At 47.7% G+C, this 24514-nt stretch overlaps 1 protein-coding gene across 2 annotated transcripts in view; it reads right to left on the bottom strand.

Annotated features, from left to right (window-relative positions):
• Positions 1-24514, bottom strand: part of CSMD2 (CUB and Sushi multiple domains 2) — a 326447-nt gene that overhangs the window by 65283 nt on the left and 236650 nt on the right. For both annotated transcript variants that reach the window (XM_074555673.1, XM_074555674.1), the window contains 10 exons: positions 22334-22460; positions 17944-18146; positions 16445-16636; positions 13201-13339; positions 11184-11371; positions 7198-7392; positions 5553-5669; positions 3932-4045; positions 3705-3800; positions 570-773 (listed from right to left, as the gene is read on the bottom strand). In XM_074555673.1, the coding sequence (XP_074411774.1) occupies positions 570-773; positions 3705-3800; positions 3932-4045; positions 5553-5669; positions 7198-7392; positions 11184-11371; positions 13201-13339; positions 16445-16636; positions 17944-18146; positions 22334-22460 (1575 nt within the window). The remainder of the gene's footprint in view (positions 1-569; positions 774-3704; positions 3801-3931; positions 4046-5552; positions 5670-7197; positions 7393-11183; positions 11372-13200; positions 13340-16444; positions 16637-17943; positions 18147-22333; positions 22461-24514) is intronic.

Here is a 24514-nt window from a genome sequence, read left to right as displayed (position 1 = left end):
AGTGGATTGGAGGGTGACAATGCCACTTGTCCAATGACACTGGACAAACCAACAGCCCATAAAATTTCCCCTCTTCCATAAAACAACGCAGAACAATGAGTTATTTACAGATAACGCACGACAAGAACGCAACCATCAGAAAACTCAGGAAAACTTTAAAAAACTCTTTTTAAGCTAAAAAGAGATCTTTTAATTTCTAACTCTAACATTTATAAATTTCCAAATGTGACAGTGGATTGAAGGGTAAAAGTGCCACCTCTCCAATGACACTGGACAAACCAACAGCCCATCAGATTTCTCCTCTTGAAATAAAACGCTGCAGGCACGCTGCTCTTTTCAAGGTAAAAAGAGAGCTTTTAATTTCTAACATTTATAGATTTCCAAAAGTGACAGTGGATTGGAGGGTGACAATGCCACTTGTCCAATGCCACTGGACAAACCAACAGCCCATCAAATTTCCCCTCTTCCATAAAATAACGCAGAACAATGAGTTATTTACAGATAACGCACGACAAGAACGCAACATCAGAAAACTCAGGAAAACTTTAACAAACCAAGGTGGCACCTACCGACGCAGGTGGGGACGGAGGAGTTCCACTGGGCCAGGGCCCCGGGCATGGCCAGGCACTGGATGGCAGGGGAGCCCCTGAGGCTGTAGCCGGGGCTGCACTCGAAGCGCACCAGCGCGCCCACGGCGAAGTCGCTGCCCAGGCGCCGGCCGTGCCGCGGCTCCGGCACCGAGCTGCACTGCGTGGCGCTGGTGCGGGGCACGGCTGGCACACGGGGGAGGACACAGGCAAAAAAACACGGTTAGGTAAAAAGAGAGCTTTTAATTTCTGGCTCTAACATTTATAGATTTCCAAAAGTGGATTGGAGGGTGACAGTGCCACTTGTCCAATGACACTGGACAAACCAACAGCCCATCAAATTCCTCCTCCTCCATAAAAGAACGCAGAACTGGCAGGGAGATGAGAAGAGAAGGTGAAAACAAGATTTGGAAGTTTTACACCGGAATTACTGAGTGTCTGAATGCTGGGAGGTGTTGGGTGCAGACTTGACTGTTGAGTGATTGCACCTAAAAGCCTGAAGTGTCAGGGGTGAATCCAAACATGATTATTGAATGATTGTACCTAAACCATAAAGTGTTTAAATCCCAAAGGGTGGCTGAATCCAAACTTGGCCATTGGCTGATTTATTTAAATCCCAAAGAGGGGCTGAATCCAAACACAACCATTGACTGATTGTACTTAAATCCCAAGGGGGTTGAATCCAAACTTGGCCATTGGCTGATTTATCTAAATCCCAAAGTGGGGCTGAATCCAAACATGACCATTGACTGACTGTACTTAAATCCCAAGGGGGTTGAATCCAAACATGGCCATTGGCTGATTGTACCTAAACCCCAAAGTATCTAAATCCAAAGGAAGGGCTGAATTCAAACTTGGCCATTGACTGATTGTACCTAAATCTCAAAGTATTTAAACTCCAATGAGGGGCTGAATCCAAACTTGGCCATTGACTGATTTATGTAAACCCCAAAGAGTGGCTGAATCCAAACTTGGCCATTGACTGATTGTACCTAAATCCCAAGGAGGGGCTGAATCTAAACTTGGCCATTGACTGATTGTTCCTAAAAATCTAAAGTATTGGGGCTGAATCCAAACATGATCATTGGCTGATAGTACCTAAACCCCAAAGTATCTAAATCTCAAGGAGAAGATAAATCCAAACTTGGCCACTGACTGATTGTATCTAAACCCCAAGCAAAGGCTGAATCCAAACCTGGCCATTGACTGTTGTACCTAAAATCTAAAGTATCAGGGCTGAATCCAAACATGAGCATTGACCAATTGTACCTAAGCCCCAAGGAAGGGCTGAATCCAAACTTGGCCACTGACTGATTGTATCTAAAACCCCAAAGTATCTAAACCACAAAGAGAGGATGAATCCAAGCATAACCACAGCTTGATTTTATTTAAATCCCAAAGATTGGCTTAATACAAGCATGACCATTGACTGATTGTATCTAAATCCCAAAAATTGGTCGAATCCAATCATGACCGTTGACTGATTATACCTAAATCCTAAAGATTGGCTTAATCCAGGCATGACCATTGAGTGATTACTCCTAAACCCTGAAGTATTTAAATCCTAAAGAATGCCTGAATCCAAGCATGACCATTGACTGATCATTCCTAAATCCCAAAGCACCTAAACCCCAAAGGTGGGCTGAACCCAAGCATGACCACTGAGAAGAGAAAAAAAGAACATTTCACTCCCAGTTCTACCAGTTCAGGTGATCTGAGTTCAAGTGGCTCCATGCCAGACCGAGTGGAGGTGGCACTTGGTAACACAGCTGGGTGGGCATGGGGGCACCTGGATGAAGGTTGGACTTGAAGATCTTGGAGGTTTTTTCTAACTTTAATGATTTAATGATTCTATACCTGAAACAAAAGCAGCTGGGACATCCAGAACCCCCCCATTTATCCAGTTCTCCCTCCAGAGAACTTTTCCCACACCAAAAGGTTGTTTTTACCCAGGGGAACCAAAGGATTTGGCAGTGGTTTCCCAAAAAATTGTTTTGTTACCAAATGCAGGAGCCTCTGTGGGGAACCCTTGGGTTCCTCAGCTCATGGCCCTGGAGGAACGGCAAATGGGGAAAAATCTTTGGAAAAGAGAGAAAAGGGGGATTTAAGTTGTGATGGTGCTAAAATTATTGATTTTCCTATTGAATACTGAGAATTACAAAGACAGGAATGAGTCTGGCAGATAAGTGAGGAGAAAAACTCATCAAAAAAAACCCCAAGTCTATTGCCAAGGAAGAATTCAATTAATATTTTCCTCTGAGTTGCTTTAAATTTATGAGTGTTTAGCTAATTAGAGTCTGGCCAGGCAGATCCAAATCAGGATCGCCCTTTTCCCCTTGCTTCCCATGCAGCTCTTGCAGGAGGGAGGAGCAAACCTTCCCTGCTTTCATCAAAACCTTTGTTCTGCTGAGCTCTTTGAAGATTACAATCACAGCCACGGCTGTTTCACACTCATTAGGCAGGAATTCAAGAGAACAGACCTCGAACTACTCCAAAATCCAAACCATGCTTTGCTTCACCCCTGCAGAAGGCTCAGGTCGTGCCAGTGTCTGTCCCCTCTTTGCAGCACAAGCCTGGATGTTCCCACAGATAACTCCAGGGAGCACGTGGGTGAGAAATCCCTTCTGCTTCCCCACTGTTCCATGCATCATTTGCTATTTACTCCCATAAAATCCCCGAGTTGTTCTCGCCCAGTGCAGCACAAAGCTGTTACTGAAGGGATCAAGGGGCAGCAGTGTGACAGCCCCGAGCCTGTGACACGCACACAGGGAGGATTTCCGAGCTGCCAGACGGGATTTCAGCTGCTTACACCCAGCAAAAGTGCTAAAAATGCCACTGGGGAGAATTGCTGGGGGATAAATCTCCAAATTCCCTGTGTGACTGCGGGCAGGACGGCGGGATGGGGGTGCTGGTAATCCTGGGATGTGCAGGGTTCAGGCTGAGTGGGAATGAAAGGGCAGAATACAAAGCGCCCAGAGCAGCCCTGCCAGAGCTCTGCTCCCAAAGGAATCCTAATTCCCGGTGATTTTCCCTGCTCAGAACCCCCAGACACCAAAAGCAGCTCAGGACACACCTGGGAATGACCCGAGGACACTTCCAGAACACACCTGAACTCACCTTGGTAGACAAAATGAAAGCCTTTGGCTGTGGATTGACCCTTGGAGCTGAATTTGATGAGGATCTGGTTGGTGGTGGCCAATGGCAAAGATTCCCCTGGATGGGGAGGAGGGAAAACAGGAGAGACACAGAGGTGAAGGAACGAGCCACAGGGAGCAGGTGTTGGGTGACAGCTGTGCCACAGCTGCTGTCCCCAGCAGGGACAGGGACAGGGAGCTGCTCCCTACCTGAGTGAGAGCCTGAGAGGGAGCTGAGCAGCCGGGAGAGCTCCGTGGGGCCGTCGTGCACCTCCACCACGTCATTGAGCGCCGTCTGGAAAAAGGCAAACTGCCCGAAGAGCACTGTGGGGACAGGGACAGGGACAGGGACAGGGCTGGCACCGGCCACTGCTGTCCCCAGTGCCACCACGCTGCTGTCCCCAGTGCCACCACACTGCTGTGCCCAGTGTCACCACACTGCTGTGCCCAATGCCATCCCACTGCTGTCCCCAGTGCCACCACGCTGCTGTCCCCAGTGCCACCACACTGCTGTGCCCAGTGTCACCACACTGCTGTGCCCAATGCCATCCCACTGCTGTCCCCAGCATCACCATGCTGCTGTCCCCAGTGTCATCACACTGCCATCACACTGCTGTCCCCAGTGCCACCACACTGCTGTCCCCAGTGCCACCACACTGCTGTCCCCAGTGTCACCACACTGCTGTGCCCAATGCCATCCCACTGCTGTCCCCAGTGCCACCACGCTGCTGTCCCCAGTGTCACCACACTGCTGTGCCCAGTGCCACCACGCTGCTGTGCCCAATGTCATCACACTGGCATCACACTGCTGTCCTCAGTGCCACCACACTGCTGTCCTCAGCATCACCATGCTGCTGTCCCCAGTGTCATCACACTGCCATCCCACTGCTGTCCCCAGTGCCACCACGCTGCTGTCCCCAGTGTCACCACACTGCTGTCCCCAGTGCCACCACGCTGCTGTCCCCAGTGTCATCACACTGCTGTGCCCAATGCCATCCCACTGCTGTCCCCAGTGCCACCACGCTGCTGTTCCCAGTGCCACCACACTGGCATCCCCATATTGCTGTCCCCAATGTCACCACACTGCCACCACACTGCTGTCTCGCTGCTGTCCCCAGCATCACCATGCTGCTGTCCCCAGTGCCACCATACTACTGTCCCACTGCTGTCCCCAGTGCCACCACACTGCTGTCCCCAGTGTCATTACACCATCATCCCCACTCAATCCCAGTGCTGTCCCCACTGTCACCCCATTGCCACCCCATTGGTGTCCCTACACCACCCTCCACACCCAGCCTATGGGGCCAAGGCATTTTCATGGAACCCCAGAATCCCTGAGCCAGACCCCAAGGACCATCCAGTCCAAGCCCTGGCCCTGCCCAGGACCCCCAGCATTCCAAACTGGGATCTGTTTTCCCAGCACCACCTCTGTCCTGTGTTTCAGCTGCCTTTATTCCAGCCTGGAAAAATGGGAGCCTTTTATTTATCCCAAATTCCAGAGGCATCACCAGCCTCCCCTGGTTTCATTAACTCAACATTTTCCCACTGATTCCCAGCCCACTGGGAATTTTCTATGACTCATCCCCTTCCCCTACCTACTGAACACGAGGTTCAAAATTCCACTGAGGGACAATAATTATTGATTAGCTGCAATGGATGAAATTGAACAAATCCAGAATTTTCTCTGACTCCAGCACAAAGAGCACCCAGCAGCACCTCCTGCTACTCTCCCATCTACCTGATCTCCAGTTCTGGATGAACTTATAAAAATTATCATTAGAAAAACCCAACAAATAAGAAGAGAATCCCATAAAAATTCCAAGCATGGTACCATAGTCCTTGGGCACGACGATGGAGTACAGGCACACCTGGCCACTGGTGTAGTTTTGGGGATAATTTGGGGACAGGACGACTCCATCTGAGCCTGTGTACTGCCCTCCACAGGGAGCTGCAAGGGAAAAGGGTCATGGAGCATCCCTGGAGCCTGGAAATGTCCCCAGCCACCATCCCCTGCTCCAGGCGCTGTTCCCTGAAAGTTCTCATTGGAAAAATCAGGTTTATCCCACCCTGAGTTTGTGCTGGAGTTATCAAACCACCAATTAATGTGAGATTTGCTCTGTTCCCCACTCACAGCTGGGGATGAGCTCCTTTTGCCACCTTTCCTCAGTTTTCCCTGTCAAAACCTTCCCAAATTAGGGATTTCACTCCTACTCCCCACCAGCTGCCTTTTGATTCCCTTCTCAGCTCAAGTCTGACTGCAAACCACGGAGTCAGAAAAGAAAACAAAAAAACATAGAGAAACCCTAAGGAAAAACCCCTTGTTTTATCACTAAACTCTACACCTGCTCAGGAACACCCAAGATTGAGGGTTTGGATTAGCAAGGATCAGGTTTAGCCAGGGTTTAAGAGGATTCCTGATTCCTGCCCTGGGCCAGGCACTGAATCAGCCACGTCCATTTTCCTGTCTCCAAAAAAAACCTCAAGAAAACTCCCCAAAATCAGCTCTTCCTATTAGAAGAAGAGCTGTTAAACCCCTGAAAAACAATGAAAACTAATTCCTGGTAAAACCACTAAAAATTATAGAAAATTATAATTAACTCTGAATTAACCCCCATTTTTCCATGGGGGATGCACTGAGGGGTCCAGCTCTGGGCAGATCCTCCCCTCAGCCCCTCCTTGTGGGATTTACCTGTACAGGTGGGGTGAAGTCAGAAAAGGAAAAGGTTTTTTTCCCTTGTTTTGTCACTGAGCTCTGTCCCTGCTCAGGAACACCCAAGATTGAGGGTTTGGATTAGCAAGGATCAGGTTTAGCCAGGGTTTAAGAGGATTCCTGACTCCTGCCCTGTGCCAGGCACTGAATCAGCCACATCCATTTTCCTGTCTCCAAAAAAAACCTCAAGAAAACTCCCAAAAATCAGCTTTTCTATTAAAAGAAAAACTGTTAAACCCCTGAAAAACCCCTAAAAAATTATAGAAAAACTGAGAAATCCCCTGTGAATTAACCCCCATTTTTCCATGGGGGGTGCACTGAGGGGTCCAGCTCTGGGCAGATCCTCCCCTCAGCCCCTCCTTGTGGGATTTTCCTGTACAGGTGGGGTGAAGTCAGAAAAGGAAAAGGGTTTTTCCCTTGTTTTGTCACTGAGCTCTGTCCCTGCTCAGGAACACCCAAGATTGAGGGTTTGGATTAGCAAGGATCAGGTTTAGCCAGGGTTTAAGAGGATTCCTGATTCCTGCCCTGTGTCAGGCACTGAAAGAGCCACGTCCATTTTCCTGTCTCCAAAAAAACCTCAAAAAAACTCCCAAAAATCAGCTTTTCCTATTAAAAGAAGAACTGTTAAACCCCTGAAAAACCCCTAAAAAATTATAGAAAAACTGAGAAATCCCCTGTGAATTAACCCCCATTTTTCCATGGGGGATGCACTGAGGGGTCCAGCTCTGGGCAGATCCCGCCCCCAGCCCCTCCCTGTGGGATTTACCTGTACAGGTGGGGCGTGGCTTGTTCCAGGTGGGTTTCCCATCCCCTCCCATCACACAGGTGAGGGTGGGGCCCCCCTCGATGTCGTAGCCCCCATCACAGTAGAAGGTGATGGTGGAGCCCAGCTTCAGGTCTGTGCCCACCCTGGTGCCATTCTTGATGGAGCCTGGGTCAAAGCAGGACTCGCGCGGGTTCTCTGCAGGGAAAGAGATAAAATTAAAAAAAAAAAAAAGTATTAAAAAATGTAAAAAAATAAAATTCCCAGGATTTTTATTCCTCTGCTGTTTTGACCAGTGAAATAGGATTTTTTTTAGGATTTTTTTTCACCTGGGAATGTGTGGGATTTTCACAAGTACTGGCACCATTTGCAGGGTGTGGATTTGGGATTTGGTTTGGATTCTGGGAGAAGGGAGGCTCCAGTTCCCACCCAACCTCTCTTTTTTGGGAGCCACAGACTGGGGATCCCCCTCTGCCCATCACACGTTTCTATCCTCAGCCTTTAAATCCTGAAATCTGGGTTCTCCTGGGCTCAGTGGGGTCTTGAATGAGCATAATCCAAATCAAAACTTTGATTTCACACCACCCCCAGGATTGCTGAGGCTGGAAATTCCCTTCAGGACCATCGAGTCCAAGCTGTGACCCATCCCCACCTTGTCACCAGCCACAAGGACCAATCATATTTGAGATGGGGAGAAATCTCCATCTGCCACTGAGAAATCCTGGATTTCCCATCCCTGAAGTGTCCAAGGCCAGGCTGGATGGAACTGGAGCAATTTGGGATGGTGGAAGGTGTCCCTGCCCATGGATGGGTTTTAAGGTCCTTTCCAACCCCAACCAGTCTGGAATTTTTTCATTTATTCCTGGACACCACCAGGGGTGAGGATTCCACCCTTTCCAAGGCCTGACACCTTTTCCATGCAGAAATTCCTGCTGATTTCCAACCTGAGCCTCCCCTGGCACAACTTGAGGCTGATCCCTCTCACCCTGTCCCTGTTCCCTGGGAGCAGAGGCCGAACCCCACCTTGCTCCACCCTCCTGGCAGGCAGAGACTGAAAAATTCTCTGCCCTGCAGAGTTTAAAATCCCATTTCCACATAAAAACTCCAGAGAACACTACAGAGCTGTCAGGACTTAAGATATTTTTTTCCTTCTTCTAACAGCTTTTTTTTGGGGGGTTTTTCTTTTCTTTAATTTTTTTTTTCCCTGCCTGCAATATAATTAGAGGCTTTGATTAATCCTGCTCTTTTGTCATTTGGAAATTGCTCATTAAAGACAAGGGCTTTTCTGAGAGCAGTGGCTCTGGGAACAATTCAAGTGTGCTTAAGCATTAAATCAGGGGCTCTCAGATTTTGGGGAAGGTGTGGAAAGGAGAAACAGGAAACTGTAAAGCCCACAGGTTTGGCTTTTGCTTCTCTGCATGAAAAATCAGATGATCCCACGGTTTCCTGTCCACAGCAGCTGCACCAGGTGATCCAAATGAATGGGGCACAAAAAGATGGGATTTTCTTTTTCCTCAGAGCATCAATTCCCTGGTTTGGAAGCCACAGATTGCTCAACCCCCACTGCCCATCACACATTTGTATCCTCAGCCTTTAAATCCTGAAATCTTGGGTTCTACAGGCACAGTGGGGCCTTGATGCACAAATTTTAGACAGTTTTAAGCATCACTTTTCCTCTTTTCCTGTTTCATTCCTCTTCACCTCCCTCTCTACTCCCACTGCTTTGGGCAGGAGGGACTCTCTTCCTTCATTTCTCCCCCCTCAGCTTTTGGGGGTGCCAGAAGACCAGAATTCCCCCTGGAAGGAGTTTTCTACAACATCTAGAACCTCTCCACTTGTTCCAAAGTGGAGATATAGCAGAGAAATAATAATAACAATAAGCAGAGTGAATAAGCAGAGTGAAAGTCCCAGGTAGCTGCTGGTGGAGTCTTGATGCACAAATTTTGGACACTTTTGAGCACTTTTCCTGTTTCACTCCTTTCCTCTTCTCCTCCCACAGCTTTGGGAAAGAGGGACTCCCTCCCTTTCTCCACCCTCTGCTTTGGGGATGCCAAAACACCAGAATTCCCCCTGGAAGGAGTTTTCCACAGCACCTAGAGCCTCTCCAGTTGCTCCAATGAGGTGGAATAATGTGGGAATAAGCAGAGCCCCAGGCAGCTGCTGGTGGGGTCTTGATGCACAAATTTTGGACACTTTGAGCACCACTTTTTCTCTTTTCCTGTTTCACTCCTTTCCTCTTCACCTCTCTTTCTCCACCCTCTGCTTTGGGGATGCCAAAACACCAGAATTCCCCCCGGAAGGAGTTTTCCACAGCACCTAGAGCCTCTCCACTTGTTCCAAAGAGGTGGAATCATGTGGGAATAAGCAGAGGGAAAGCCCCAGGTAGCTGCTGGTGGGATCTTGATGCACAAATTTTGGACACTTTGAGCACCACTTTTTCTCTTTTCCTGTTTCACTCCTTTCCTCTTCACCTCTCTTTCTCCACCCTCTGCTTTGGGGATGCCAAAACACAATAATTCCCCTTGGAAGGAGTTTTCCACAGCATCTAGAGCCTCTCCACTTGCTCCAATGAGGTGGAATAATGTGGGAATAAGCAGAGCCCCAGGTAGCTGCTGGTGGGGTCTTGATGCACAAATTTTGGACACTTTGAGCACCACTTTTCCAGTTTCACTCCTTTCCTCTTCACCTCTCTTTCTCCACCCTCTGCCTCAGGGATGCCAAAACACAATAATTCCCCTTGGAAGGAGTTTTCCACAGCACCTAGAGCCTCTCCACTTGCTCCAAAGAGGTGGAATAATCTGAGGCCCAGGTAGCTGCTGGTGGGGTCTTGATGCAGAAATTCCGGACATTTTTGAGCACCACTTTTTCTCTTTTCCTTTTTCATTCCTCTGTACCTCCCTCTCTCTTCCCACTGCTTTGGACAAGAGGGATTCTCCCTCCCCTTCTCCACACTCGGCTTTTGGGAGCGCCAAAACACCAGAATTCCCCCTGGAAGGAGTTTTCCACAGCACCTAGAGCCTCTCCACTTGTTCCAATGAGGTGGAATAACGTGGGAATAAGCAGAGCCCCAGGTAGCTGCTGGTGGGGTCTTGATGCACAAATTTTGGACACTTTGAGCACCACTTTTTCTCTTTTCCTGTTTCACTCCTTTCCTCTTCACCTCTCTTTCTCCACCCTCTGCTTTGGGGATGCCAAAACACAATAATTCCCCCTGGAAGGAGTTTTCCACAGCATCTAGGGCCTCTCTACTTGTTCCAATGAGGTGGAATAATGTGGGAATAAGCAGAGGGAGAGCCCCAGGTAGCTGCTGGTGGGCTCTTGATGCACAGATTTTGGACACTTTGAGCACCACTTTTTCTCTTTTCCAGTTTCACTCCTTTCCTCTTCACCTCTCTTTCTCCACCCTCTGCTTTGGGGATGCCAAAACACAATAATTCCCCTTGGAAGGAGTTTTCCACAGCACCTAGAGCCTCTCCAGTTGTTCCAACAAGTGGAATAATGTGGGAATAAGCAGAGCCCCAGGTAGCTGCTGGTGGGGTCTTGATGCACAAATTTTGGACACTTTGAGCACCACTTTTCCAGTTTCACTCCATTCCTCTTCATCTCCCTTTTTCCACCCTCTGCTTTGGGTGAGCCAAAACACCAGAATTCCCCCTGGAAGGAGTTTCCCACAGCATCAAGAGCCTCTCTACTTGTTCTAATGAGGTGGAATAATGTGGGAATAAGCAGAGGGAAAACCCCATGCAGCTGCTGGTGGGGTCTTGATGCACAAATTTTGGACACTTTTGAGCACTTTTCCTCTTTTCCTGTTTCACTCCTTTCCTCTTCTCCTCCCTTTCTCCACCCTCTGCTTTGGGGATGCCAAAACACAATAATTCCCCCTGGAAGGAGTTTTCCACAGCATCTAGAGCCTCTCCAGTTGTTCCAACAAGTGGAATCATGTGGGAATAAGCAGAGGGAAAGCCCCAGGTAGCTGCTGAGCCCCTCACCTGTGTACTCGATGACGAAGCCAGTGTTGCTGACGGAGGCGTCGCTCCGGAACGCCAGGAAAAGGCTGTTGCTGCTGCTCTCGATCCTCTCTGGCAGCTGGGAGCCATAAAAACTCCCAATCAGGGGGCTCAGCGAGTCAGGCCCGTCGTAGATGTGCAGGAAATCGTAGCCAGGCTCCAGGCTGAAGCTGCAAAAGCAAAGGAGGAGAGCTTGGGGTCAGGACATGTCCCTGGAGAATGTGGGGTTGATGTTCTGGGATGTGGAAGCTCAGGGCAGGGATTGGCTGCTCCTGCTCCAAAATCCTGCCAGGCAGAGGAAATTCTGCCCCCATCCATGTCTGAGGGATCCAGGAGTGGGGATGGAGTCAAGGGACAGAGCCTGAGCTGGAGCTGCTGCAGATATTGCTGGGCTGTGCCACATCATGTTCTATTTATTTGTGGGGTGGAAGGAATGATGAATATGACTCCATGTTCTCAGAAGGCTAATTTATTATTTCATTATACTGTATAATATTAAAGAATGCTATACTAAACTATACTAAAGAATATAGAAGGCTAAAGAGATAATAAAAACTCTTGACTCTTTCCAGAGTCCTGACACAGCTTGGCCGTGACTGGCCAAAGAGTGAAAACAACTCACAGCAGAATCCAATGAAACAATCACCTGTGGGTAAACACTCTCCAAACACATTCCAAAGGAGCAAAACACAGGAGACGCAATGAGATAAGAATTGTTTCCCTTTTTCTCTGAGGCTTCTCAGCTTCCCAGAAAAAGAATCCTGAGAGAAGGGATTTTTCCAGAAAATATGTGACAATGTTCTGCCTATCAAAGAGGAACTGCAGCTGGAATAAGAGGATCTCCTCCCTAAAAAATGTCTGGGAACAGATTATCCAAGGGCATGGGACAGCTCCATCAGCTTTGGGTTGGTTCCTTTGCAGAGTTCAGACATCCACAGTCAGACCCTCCCTCCCCTCTCTGTGGCCATTGTAGCAGATAGGGCCTGGAGCTCGGAAGATCTCGTGATGTTACGGGAAGACAGGGCCCCTGTCCCCTTAGATAAGAAAATTAACATAGAATGTAGCCCCCTGAACCGGATTCCGGTAATTTTCCACTTGCCCAGGTAACTTTCCACCCCTACTAACCATAGATGGTAAGGACAGACCCTCACCTGACGTAGAAGCCCCTTAGACTATAAAACCCCACGAGAAGAGAGAATAAAGGCCTTTGATCCTCCACCATGTTGGTGTCCGTGTGTTTCTTAGGCCCGAGCTGCGCGGGGGCGTGAACGGCCCTGGAATCCGGCTATCTGGTGAGGGGCGAAGGCCAGGGCCCCTGTGCATCAGAAAACAGCCCCCCTCGGCGTCTTGGCCTCGGGCTGAGCTGGGGGATAGCTCGGAGCAGCGCGGTGAGAGACGAATCAGGAGGCGACCACTTGCTGGGGGTAAACTGTCGGTTTATTACAGAAGAACCAACAAAGGAGGGGAAACACCCAGCAAATGGCCCCGAACAAGGGGCGGGAGAGGGTTTTAAGGGAAAAGGGGGGAAGAAGGCAGGGAAACCCGGCTATCCAATAGAAATACATATTTGGAGGTACGAAACATAACTGATATACCAAAGTAACCAACTGTTATAAATCATAGGAGGGGCTCCAGGGCTACAGCCAACCATACCTCCCAGAGAAAAGAAAATTCTCGAAACCTGGGAGGAGAAAAAGAGTGATTGACTGACCCCAAGGAGGAAACAACTTTCACTTTATAAGAGAAACCAAGGGAGGAGCAGTTTCATTTCCATAGCAACATAACTGGCAGGGTAGCAGCAGGAAGTAATACAGAAAATGGGGGGAGCAAACTAACGAACTTAAGAACACACCACAGCACCGAGCGACCCCGGGGAAGGGGGTCGCCATGCTGTTTCCTGAAACCAGGCCGCCTGCCTTGTGTCAGAAGGCAACAGGCCATAGCACCAAACCACACGTCCCCTCCCCAAGGCCATGGCACCAAACCCCTGTGTACTCACACGCTGAACACCAGGGCAATGACATAGTCAGGGGACACTGTCAGCTTCCAGTCACACTCCTTCCCCGGGGGATACGGCTCCGGGTACTGCGGGGACAGGATCACCCCAGCCGGGCCCGTCAGGATCCCGCCACACGGAGCTGCAGGAAAACCACCCAGGGTGAGCCTCTTGTGGAAAAATGTGTATTTTATGATTGGCTTTTCGCAAATATTCAAATGAATATTATATGTGTTGTGTTAGGAAGTAATGCTGGATTAATTCTCTTAAGTAGTGTGTTAAATATAGTTACAGGTTATAACAAAGTGTTAAAATAGAAACGATGCTATGTAGGATACTTTTTTTAGAGAAAGGACTTGCAGCAAGATAGCAGCCACAGGATACCTAAATCTTTCAGAAAAAAAGAATTTATTTCCCTCTTATCAAAAGAAATGAACTTCTTCCCACCTCAAAGGTGCTGTTAGGATTCAGAGGAAGGAGCTGACACTGCCCAGACAGAATCCTGTATTTGAATGGAATTTATGCATCATGTATGAGGTGTATGAATATGCAACTGGTTATTTTTTTTTAAGGGTTAATTGTTTGTTAACTGTGTCCTTTTCCAGGCTCAAGCTGCCCAGAAAAGGTACCTGGACATCTGTAACTCTTTGTATTTATTGTCTCATATTGTCCTAATTCAAATTGTCCAAATTATTATTAATATTAATAATTATTATACAGAATAGAGTTAATATTAATTAATTCTAATTGTATTACTATTTTTAATAACCATTTTATTACTATTAAACGATTAAAATTTTAAAAACAAGTGATTGGCGTTTTTCACAATTTGGAGCACACAGATTTCCAAAACAGCAAATGGGAAGCAGGAATGGAATAAAATAAAGGAGATGTGACAGACAGGGGGGATTGAGACAGCACAGAATCCTTGTGGGGTATTTTGGTGGGAAGTGACCCTGAGGCTCATGTGTGATATGAGGTTGTGGTGGCTCTGCCAGGTGAGGGCTCTGCCAAACACCACAAAGATCTCTGGATGCCACCAGGACTTCCTAAAATCCATAAGTGAAGAGCCAGGAGGGAGAGAGAGGGAGAAATTCCACTTTTCTGCTGCATTTATGGAAGTCCCTGTCAAGGCCTGCTCGCCCGTAACGAGGTGAAAACACGTCCGGGCCTAAATGGCTCCGTCGTGTTTACTCCACTTCCCAGCACATTAAATGCCAAGCTGATTGAAAAATCAATTATTGCTTTTTTAAGGCTCAAAGTGCCTGCTCGTGTTTCTCACCGTGGCAAAACATGACTGATATTTTTCCTGTCAGTTTTTTTATTATGCAGGCTCTTTGTGAGGGCTCTGAGGTTTCTCAGATCGGCCCTCACGTATTTGGGGTGAAAGGAAGGGGGTCTGAGAGCAGATAAAGAGTGGGAAATGAGCTGGGATGGAACAAAAAGGATGGGATAAATCTTGGAAACATTTTCCATGAAGGAGTGAGCATGTGGGATTGTCCTCTGGGCTTTGATAAAGAAAAATATCAGGTAAAACCCAGTGGGGCTGGTCTAGAAATGCCATAGTAGGGATTAGAGAGCTTTTTCAAGTCCAAAAATGGAGAAATGTTATCCTTCTGGAAACCACAGCACAGATATGGAAAATTTGGTTGAAACTCCCCCCAAAAATGCCTTGGAAGAGCACACCAGCATCTCTTCTGTGCCCATTCATCTCAATTTTAACCCCAAGGGTGCCTTCCCCTCCATACTGTAACATCAGGGGAAAACTCTGCAGAAACTGAAATCTAAGGACTCAGTTTTGAAAAGCCTGAGGGAGACAAGTGTTCAACACCCTCGGATTCCTTTGAAAATCCCACCCAGAGTCTCCAAGGGTTTTAAGCAGGAGCTGGACCCAGCCAGTGCTGCCTGGGACTGGGAGGGATGCAGACTTCAAATGGCCCAAACCTCCTGGGGCTCTCCCAGCCTGGATTGTTTCACAGTGGTGCCACAAAGAGGGGAAAATGCATCTGAAATGCTAAATATTGCAAATCAACCCTAAATTTAACACTGAATTTACGCAGTTTAGCTCCAACCAAGCTGCCTCTCCCCCAGTTACTGATATTTCACTGATTATTCCTCCAAATCCTTTGTCACTTCATATTAAAATTGGCTGGTAAAAAAAAAACCTATAAACAACTGAAGTATAATTTGAAGTACAATTTGAAGTGTTAGAAAATCAGCTTTTTTAATTACAGCTCTGGAGACCTGAAGGATATTTTTAAAAAAATATTTCTTAATTTTTTAAGATGTGTGGGGTGAAATTTTTCAACGGGGTTCAGGATGGATCTGTGTCCATGAGTTCAGGATGTGAATCTGTGTCCATGGATTCAGGACAGGGATCTGTGTCCATGGGTTTAGAACATGGATCTGTGTCCCTGGGCTCAGAACATGGATCTGTGTCCCTGTGCCCAGGACACGGCCCTGTGTCCATGGATTCAGGTCATGGATCTGTGTCCATGAATTCAGGTCACAGATCTGTGTCCATGGATTTAAAACATGGATCTGTGCCCACAGATTTAGCGCAGGGATCTGTGTCCATGTGCCCAGGACATGGATCTGCATCCCTGGGCTCAGATCATGGATCTGTGTCCATGGATTCAGATGACAGACCTGTGTCCATGTGCTCAGATAATGGATCTGTACCCATAGATTCAGGTCATGGATCTGTGTCCACAGATTCAGGACAGGGATCTGTCCATGGATTCAGGTCATGGATGGGTCCATGTGCCAGGGCAGGGCCCTGTGTCCATAGATTTAGGACAGGGCCCTGTGTCCCTGTGCTCAGGTCACAGATCTGTGTGTGCCCAGGTCACAGATCTGTGTCCCTGTGCCAGGACAGGACCTTGTGTCCATGGATTCACGTCACAGATCTGTGTCCCTGTGCCCAGAACATGGCCCTGTGTCCATGGATTCAGGTCATGGATCTGTGTCCATGGGTTCAGGTCACAGATCAGTGTCCCCGTGCCAGGACAGGGCCCTGTGTCCATGGATTCAGGTCACAGATCTGTGTCCCTGTGCCCAGACCATGGATCTGTGTCCCTGTGCCAGGACAGGACTGTGTGTCCTTGGATTCAGATCTGTGTCCCTGTGCCAGGACAGGGCCCTGTGTCCATGGATTCAGATCTGTGTCCCTGTGCCAGGACAGGACTGTGTGTCCATGGGCTCAGATCTGTGTCCCTGTGCCCAGACCACGGCTCTGTGCCCGTACCTGTGCAGGTGGGAGGGTCTGGCTGCCAGAAGAACCTGTTCTGGATCTGCACACAGGTGATCTGGGCCTCCCCTTGCAGGGTGTAGCCGGGGTTGCACTGGAAGGTGATGGAGTCCCCGGCCTCCCGGCTGTCCCCGCTCCGGCTCCCGTTCTGGGGGATTCCTGGGTCGTTGCAGGACGTGGCTGTGGACACTGCAGGGCATTAAAAGCACTCCTGAATATCAATGTTTATTCAACACCAGGCCTGCAGCACTGGCTGCCCTCAGGCTCTGTCCTTACCCAGACATCCAGGCCATGCCTTGTTTCCCCAACCCTCCTCCCTCGGCATCCCACAAAGTTCCCCACACACAAAAAGTGCTTTTCCCTTTGCTCTGAGCATCTGCCACTCCAGCTGGGAAAGGCTCTGGGGACCAGCAAGTTCAAGAGCAGCACCCAGGGAGCAGCTTTGATGTAGAATTGTGCACATGGCTGTTTACTCCATCAGGCCAGACACCCACTGATCCTCCACGGTGCTTTTGGAGAGTTCTGTGCCAAGGCACATGCTGCAAAATCAACTCAGCCACCAGCACTTCACGCTTTCCCCTGAGTGCCAGAGAAATTTAGCCTCAAGATCTGTGAAGCATCAAGCCTGACCTTTCAGAAATATGTTTGTTTCCTTTCCAGACTTGTTGCTGCCTCTCTTTGAGGTCTGAGATGTCCCCTGAGCTGGGGACAGGCAAAGCTTCGCTGCTGCCTGAGCTCAAGGTCTGCCAACAGCACACGGATTTACCAGCAGGGAAAATCCTGGAGTAATAGGAGTTTTGTGAGCTTATCCACCTCATTAAAGCTCCCAAGATCCCAAAGTGGACAGGTCTGAGCTCAGGTCTGGCTGCTTAGTCACACCTGCTGAACAAAGGCTTTGAGCAGGAGCAGTCAATAAAGCCCAGCTCCAGATCAGGAGCTTATTTCCTGCTAAGTTGATGAGAGTCTGTTACAGCCAGGCAGTTTAGAGAAAGCTGCTCTTGAAAGAGCCAGAGGAAATCCCTCTCTTTCTGTGCAGCTGGAGATAAGGAAGTTAACAGCCCAGGCTGGTCCTTCCTGGCAGGATGAGACACAAAAATCTGGCGAAAAAAACCCCAGGATGGCACCGCTGTGCTGGGTAACACAAAGCTCTGCCTCTGTCTGGGTCATCCCAAAGCTCTGAAACCCAGCAGAAATTCTCCCCAAAATGCTGCCTTGTTCCCCCAGCCAAGCAAGGCACCCTGGACAGAAAGTTATGGAAAGAAAAAACAGAAAACCCAAACTTGGGAAGATGTTTCAATGTGTCTCAGTCCAGACAAAGTCACATCACTCACCCAACCACTGCCTGTTTTTATCACTCCAAAACAGCTGCACAAACCTGAACATTCTATAAATATTGGCATATATCACCCTAAATAATTCAAAATAACAGGTTTGCAAGGCTGAGATTTGGCTGGGGTTTCCCTCTGGGTCTGGTCAGGATTTTGAGGAATCCCCACCTGAGAACTGGATGGCAAAGCCCTGTTTGCTGGTGAAGAAGTCGGTGTTGAACTGCAGGATGACGGAGTTGAAGGTGCTGTGGATGTCCCCAGGCAGCCCCGAGCCGCTCATCTCCTTCAGCAGGATCCCGTTCTCCACCGGCCCGTCCCAGATCCGCAGCACGTCGTGGAACTCCTCGGTGTGGAAAACCATGAAATGGAGCCTGAGGGGCAAAAAACACCCGAAATTCAGGCCTGGAGTGTGGTTTGTGCCAAGTTCAGGCAGCCAGACCCACACAGAATGTGTTGTTTCATCTGGAATTCAGGCCTGGAGTGGGGTTTGTTGTGGTATTTTTTGAGTCTTGAATTTGACTCCATGTATTTAGAAGGCTAATTGATTATTTTATATTATTATATTATATAAATTATACTTAATTTTATGTTACATCATTACCAAATTATTATATTATATTATATTATATTATATTATATTATATTATATTATATTATATTATATTATATTATAATTACATTACATGATATTAAATTACATTACATGGTATTACATTACATGGTATTACATTACATGGTATTACATTACATGATACTATTTATATATATTTACATATGTTTATATTATATATATATGATATATAATTTATATTATATTACTTATAAATTATTATTATTGCTACTAAATATTATGTTCTATACATTATGTAAATTATACTAAACTATACTAAAGAACAGAGAAAGGATACAGACAGAAAGACAAAAATGAATCTCGTGACTCTTTCCAGAGTCTGACACAGTCTGACTGTGATTGGTTATTAAGTCAAAACAATTCACATGAAACCAACGAAACAAGCACCTGGTGGATAAACAATCTCTAAATTACATTCCAAAGCAGCAAAACACAGGAGAAGCTAATCAGATAAGAATTGTTTTCATTTTTCTCTGAGGCCTCTGAGCTTCCCAGGAGAAGGAATCCTGGTGAAGGGATTTTTCAGAAAATTTGATGGAGCTGATCCCTTCCATTCCTGCACTCCAATCCCACCTGGACAGGAGGAATTTCCCTGTCCCTGTTTGTCACTGCCCCATTTTCCTCTGGCCCAGCAAAATCAGGCCAAGCATGGGCAACTCAACCCCAGTGTGAAACGGGGACAGAAACCTAGAAACAGAAAAAAAAAAAAAAATTCTGTAAAAAATAAACCCATCAGGTGCTGTGCTGAAATCCCTGCCAGCCCACAGAGGCAAACAGGGAAGCTTTCACTTGGCTGCTTTCCCATTTATCTGGGGCAAACATAAATAAATCAGGGGAGAGCCATAAAAAAAGGGGGAGAAAAAAAAAAAAAAAAAAGAAAAAAGCCCCACTGCAAAATCCTCAGCAGCAAAATGATGCCCAGAGAAGCTGGGAGAAACCAAAAGAGCTGAATCATAAATCTCCCAAGCAGAGACCTTGAGCAAAGAGAAATAAAGCCAGGCTTGAGGAAAATCAGGATGGATGGTGCAGAGCTGTTCTCCACGGCTGCCTTGCTGTGATTACGTTTGTTCCCAGCCTTAACTGGGCCCAGTGAGCCAGAACTGCTGGGAAAAACTAAAAACTCATCCCTGGAGACCTTGGGATCAGGGAGAGGCTGCCAGGGGTTGAGCTGGGCTGGGGGGACACCCTGGGACTGCCACCAGCAACTAAAGCACCCCCTTTTGTCTGAGAAAAAGCAAATTCAGGGGGAAAACACCTGGATGATCCAAATGATCAGGCTGGAATCTGCTGGGATATCAGATCTGGAGCTCTCTGGAGCAAATCCAGCTATTCCACATTGACATCTCAGCTTTTCCCTCAGCCTGAGGTGTGAGACCAGGCACAGCCCCTGCTGCAGCACACAATGGAGGAGAAAGGAGTTTTATTCCTGAGGGGAAAGGAGTTTTATTCCTAAAGGGAAAGGAGTTTTATTCCTAAAGGGAAAGGAGTTTTATTCCTGAGGGGAAAGGAGTTTTATTCCTGTACTCTGACAATCCCAATTTCCCAATTACAAGCATGGAAATGAAGTAAAAAACAAACAAACAAACAAAAAACCACAAAAAAAAACCCCAAAACAAAACAAACAAAAAGAACCCCAAACAAACAAAAAACCAAAAAGAAACCCCCAAAAAAACACCAAAAAACCCCCAAAAAATACAAGGAAAAAACCCCCCAAAAATACAAGAAAAAGAACCCCCAACCAACCAATCAACCCCCAACAAATCAAAACCAAAAAAAAACCAAACAAATAAACCAAACACCAACACCCAAACCAAACCAAAACCAACAACCAAATTAGAAAGTAGGAAAATTATATTTATATAAATATAAGTGTGAGAGAGGGAAGTTCTGCCAGCTTAGCAAGGAGCAGAGAGGAGAGCCCAGCTCTGCCCTGAGAGTGAACAACCCTTGGTCCCTGTGGGTCCCTTCCAGCTCTGGCTATTTTCTCACTGCTGTTTTCAGATGAAACTCTGCAAAGTGGCACCTGTCAGCACCCATGAAAATGGGAATTAACAACATCAGTGGAATTTTACAACACTGGGATCAGGGATTGACCACAACTCTGCCATGTCTCTGTGCTCCCTGCTCCCAGCTGAGCAAGGAATCTCCATCCATTTTCCAGCACAACCTCCGGCTTTTCCTCCTCCTTCCTCCTCTTCCTCCTCTCCTCCTGCCCAACCAAGGCACTCCAAGCCCCCTCTGCAAGAGCAGCCCTTTGCTTTTCATGGCTCTGAGGTGCAGACTCATTTTTCTCGCTGTCTCACCCCCCTGCCCTTCCCCTCGTGCTGTGCAGCTACAGCTTCATTCCAAAAGCTCTGGTGATTAATTTTCATGTAAGTTATAAATGAGAGCTTTATGCAATTGTATCATGCGTGAAGAGGATTATTTTTCCAATGGATTACCATAAAAATGAAGTTGCTGGGAATGTGCTCTCTCCACTCCCCTGAGATCAGCTGCGCTGCTGCTGGAGCTGGGAGATGAAAGGGGCAGGGAGAGGGAGCTCTGGTCCCTGGGAAAGGCAGGGTCACCAGGTGTGTGTGGCTCTGACACCTTCCAGAACCTTCTCCCTTCACTGCTGGCCTCTCCCAAGCCTTTGGTTGATCCCAAATCTCTGCTCATGCTTTTAGGGATTACAAGAGCAAAGTTGCTGAAGCAGGCTTTGGATGGGGGGGGAAAGGGACCTCTCTCCTCTGTCCTATAAAAACCTTTTCCAGGAGAACAAAAATAGAGGAGATTTCAAGTGGAAGTTGCCTGTGCAGGGATTCAGCTGCTTTGGCTGTGCTTTTCCTCCTCTGTTCAAACCCATCCATTATTGAGCCATTCTGAAGGGCAGTGCTAATGGAGGGAATTTCTGCATGAAATAAAAATGAAAACACCAGCCCAAACCTGCCTCCAGCAGAACTCCACGGGCTAAAAGCAGCACAGAGCTCACCCTGAGGGCCAGGCTGTGCTGGGATGGGCGCTGAGGCAGCAGGGAGGAGAAAACGGGATGGAAAGGGAAGGAATTCAGGATGGAACAGCAATGGGCTTGGGGTGAGCCAGGAATGGCTGAGAAGCACTGGGAACTCTGATGGGAGAGTATTATTATTATTATTATTATTATTATTATTATTATTATTATTATATTACTATTGTTACTATTATTATTATTACTATTATTTATCATTATCATCATTATTATGATTGTTGTTGTTATTCAGAACTTTTAAGGTGCATTTCTCCCCCTCAAATCCCACTCAGTCAAAGCTTGGCTTGCCCAAATATTCCAGTTTTCTGTGGGTTTTGGCCAGCCTGGAATCTCTGGGAACACCCAGGGCAGCCCTGAAGGGTTTGGCAAACATCACTCAGGGGGTGGTGGGGCAGAAGTGAAGGATCAGGGAGAAGGAATTCCCTGGATTCTGGGACATTCCCTGTGATTTCCTACAACACCCCCATTCCAGGATTGTGTGGCCATTCAGCACTTTTGGGATGTTCCTCATTAATCTGGTGGAACAAAAGGTTTGATTCTGGATGCCTCCCATGAAGGAGAGGGGTGGGAAGCTGTCCATGGACACAAAGCTCTGGGATGTTTGAGCTGAGGAACACCATGGGCAGGACCAGGACATGGCCTGGTGTCACCACCCAGGGCTGGAAACAGAGGAGCAGTGATGCCACAGGGGGCTCTGAGCAACCTGGGAAATAAATCCCACAAATCCTCAATCCCATCCTAAACCATTCCCTGATTCTGGAACCAACGCAGTGACTTCTCCTTGCTTGTCCCTCAGCTTCTCCCTCCTTTGCTTTATTTCATTTGTGACCTTTGTGTCTGTGAGAAATCTGTGGGGATTTTTTTTTTGTAAAAACCAGCTCCAAGTGGGAAAGAAGCCAAACCACGGGAGCCCAGCTCACCCAATGGTGCACCCAGGCTCTGCCTCGATGGTCCAGATGCAGTTGAGGTTGTGGTCATAGGGAGTTGGGTATCCTGGAGAAAGGATCCGTCCCGAGGTCTCTCCTCTGATTGTCCCTCCACACTCAGCTGGAACAAAAATATTTATGGGGTTAGGGAGGGGATTTGTGGCTTTTTGTGGCTCTTGCTTGGCAACAATCTCACCCTGCAACAGAGATTATTCCTGGCTTTTTCCAGGGATTCTAAAAAGCTTACGAAGATGAAGGGAATTGTTGAATTCAGCTGAGTTACCAGAGTTATTCTGAATTTCTGAACACCTGGCAAAGCTTCCCTGCACCTTTGTGAATCCCCAGGGAGCAGAGACAGAGCCTGTCAGGATCCTGATTCCCTGCTCCACACGTGGGGGTGAAGGAGCTCTGCTCCTCTGCTTGGATTCATCAGAAAATGAAGGATAAGAAGCCAAAGAACTTGTAAATGTCGCTGTAAATGAACTGCAAAGAATGTGAGGATTTGGAGTAATTTCCATAACATATCCATTCAAATTCTGTAATTTTCATTTCTTTCCGTTTTCTTTCATTTCTTTTTAATTTCCACACGCTCAGACACGGCCTCATATCCAGCACACGAAGAGCAAACAGGCTGAAGGTTAAGAAAACGCACAGATGACAGAGATTTATCTTTTTACATCAATAAATGAGGCTGAAATCCCAGCCAAGGACTGGCCCTGCCTCCTGGGAGAGGGAACACGGAGTGCCAGGGCCTGAGCACATCCCAGGGCACTCAGTGTCCAACAACTTCCCCACGTCCTGGGCACGGCAGGACAGGAATCAGCAATCAGCCCCCATTCATTTAACACACAAAACCCCAAACCGGAATTCGGAAGAGCTGCAGGTGAAAAGGGAGCTCTGCAAAGGGAATTGAAATGTCTGGGGATGGGATCAGGCGTCAGGCAGCTCTGCAATGAACCTGGCTCTGAGCTGTCACACAGGACACACGTTGGTGTCACTATCAGGAGGTGCCACTCACTTCAACACGTCCAGAGTGAAAGGACAAGGCTGGAACAGCACAAGGAAGCAAAAATCCCTTGTCAAACGTGGGTTTAGGGCAGAGGGCTTCATGTTAGAGCTGCTTCAGGTGCTCTCTGTCTCATACAGGAGCCTCGCCACATTAATTAGTGCAGATGGGCAATTAACGGCAGAGTTAATGTCCATGGATCAACAAAGGGTGGTCAAGGTGGGGAATCCAATTTCCTGGAGGTGCAGGAGGTGTCTCCATCTCGAGATGCCTCACAGAGCAGCCTCACCACGTATTAATTAGTGCAGATGCAATTAATAGGAGAGTTAATGCCACACGGATGAGCAAAGCAGGGGCAGAAGGTGGCCAGGGAGTGGGATCCAAGGAAAACACTTCCAGGAAGTTTTTCCATCTCAAGGACCCTCACCACAGACAACTTAATTAGTGCAGATGCAATTAACAGCAGAGTTAATGTCAATGGATCAGCAAAGCGTGGTCAAGGCATGGAATCCACAAGGAAATAATTTCATGGAATCCACAGGGAAATAATTTCATGGAATCCACAAGGAAATAATTTCATGGAGGTTTTGGAGGAGCAGGAGGTGCCTCCATCTCAAGATGCCTCACAGAGGATCCTCACCACAACTTAATTACTGTAGATGGGAGTAATTAATAGCAGAGTTAATGTCAATGGATCAGCAAAGCTGGGACAAAAAATGGTCAGGGTAGGACCATTTTTTGTAGGGTAGGGTGTGGGACCAAGGGTGCTCCAGGTGTGGGATCCAAGGAAATCTCAGTCTGGAGAGTGCTGGAGGAGCTGGAGGTGTCCCCATCTTGAGGACCCTCACCACACACAACTCAATTAGTGCAGATGCAATTAACAGCAGAGTTCATGTCAGTGGATCAGCAAAGCAGGGACCAAGGCTGTTCAGGATGTGGGATCCCAGGAAATCTCTCCTGGAGAAGGAGGAAGGAGAAGGAGGAGGAGAAGGAGGAAGGAGAAGGAGGAGGAGGAGGAGAAGGAGAAGGAGAAGGAGAAGGAGAAGGAGAAGGAGAAGGAGAAGGAGAAGGAGAAGGAGAAGGAGAAGGAGAAGGAGAAGGAGAAGGAGAAGGAGAAGGAGAAAGGGAAGGAGAAGAGAAGGAGAAGGAGGAGAAAAAGATGGAGGAAA

Source organism: Zonotrichia albicollis, chromosome 20, assembly GCF_047830755.1.
Source record: "Zonotrichia albicollis isolate bZonAlb1 chromosome 20, bZonAlb1.hap1, whole genome shotgun sequence".
In the NCBI taxonomy this organism is placed as follows: Eukaryota; Metazoa; Chordata; class Aves; order Passeriformes; family Passerellidae; genus Zonotrichia; species Zonotrichia albicollis.
This window is presented reverse-complemented; position numbering and strand designations above follow the sequence as displayed.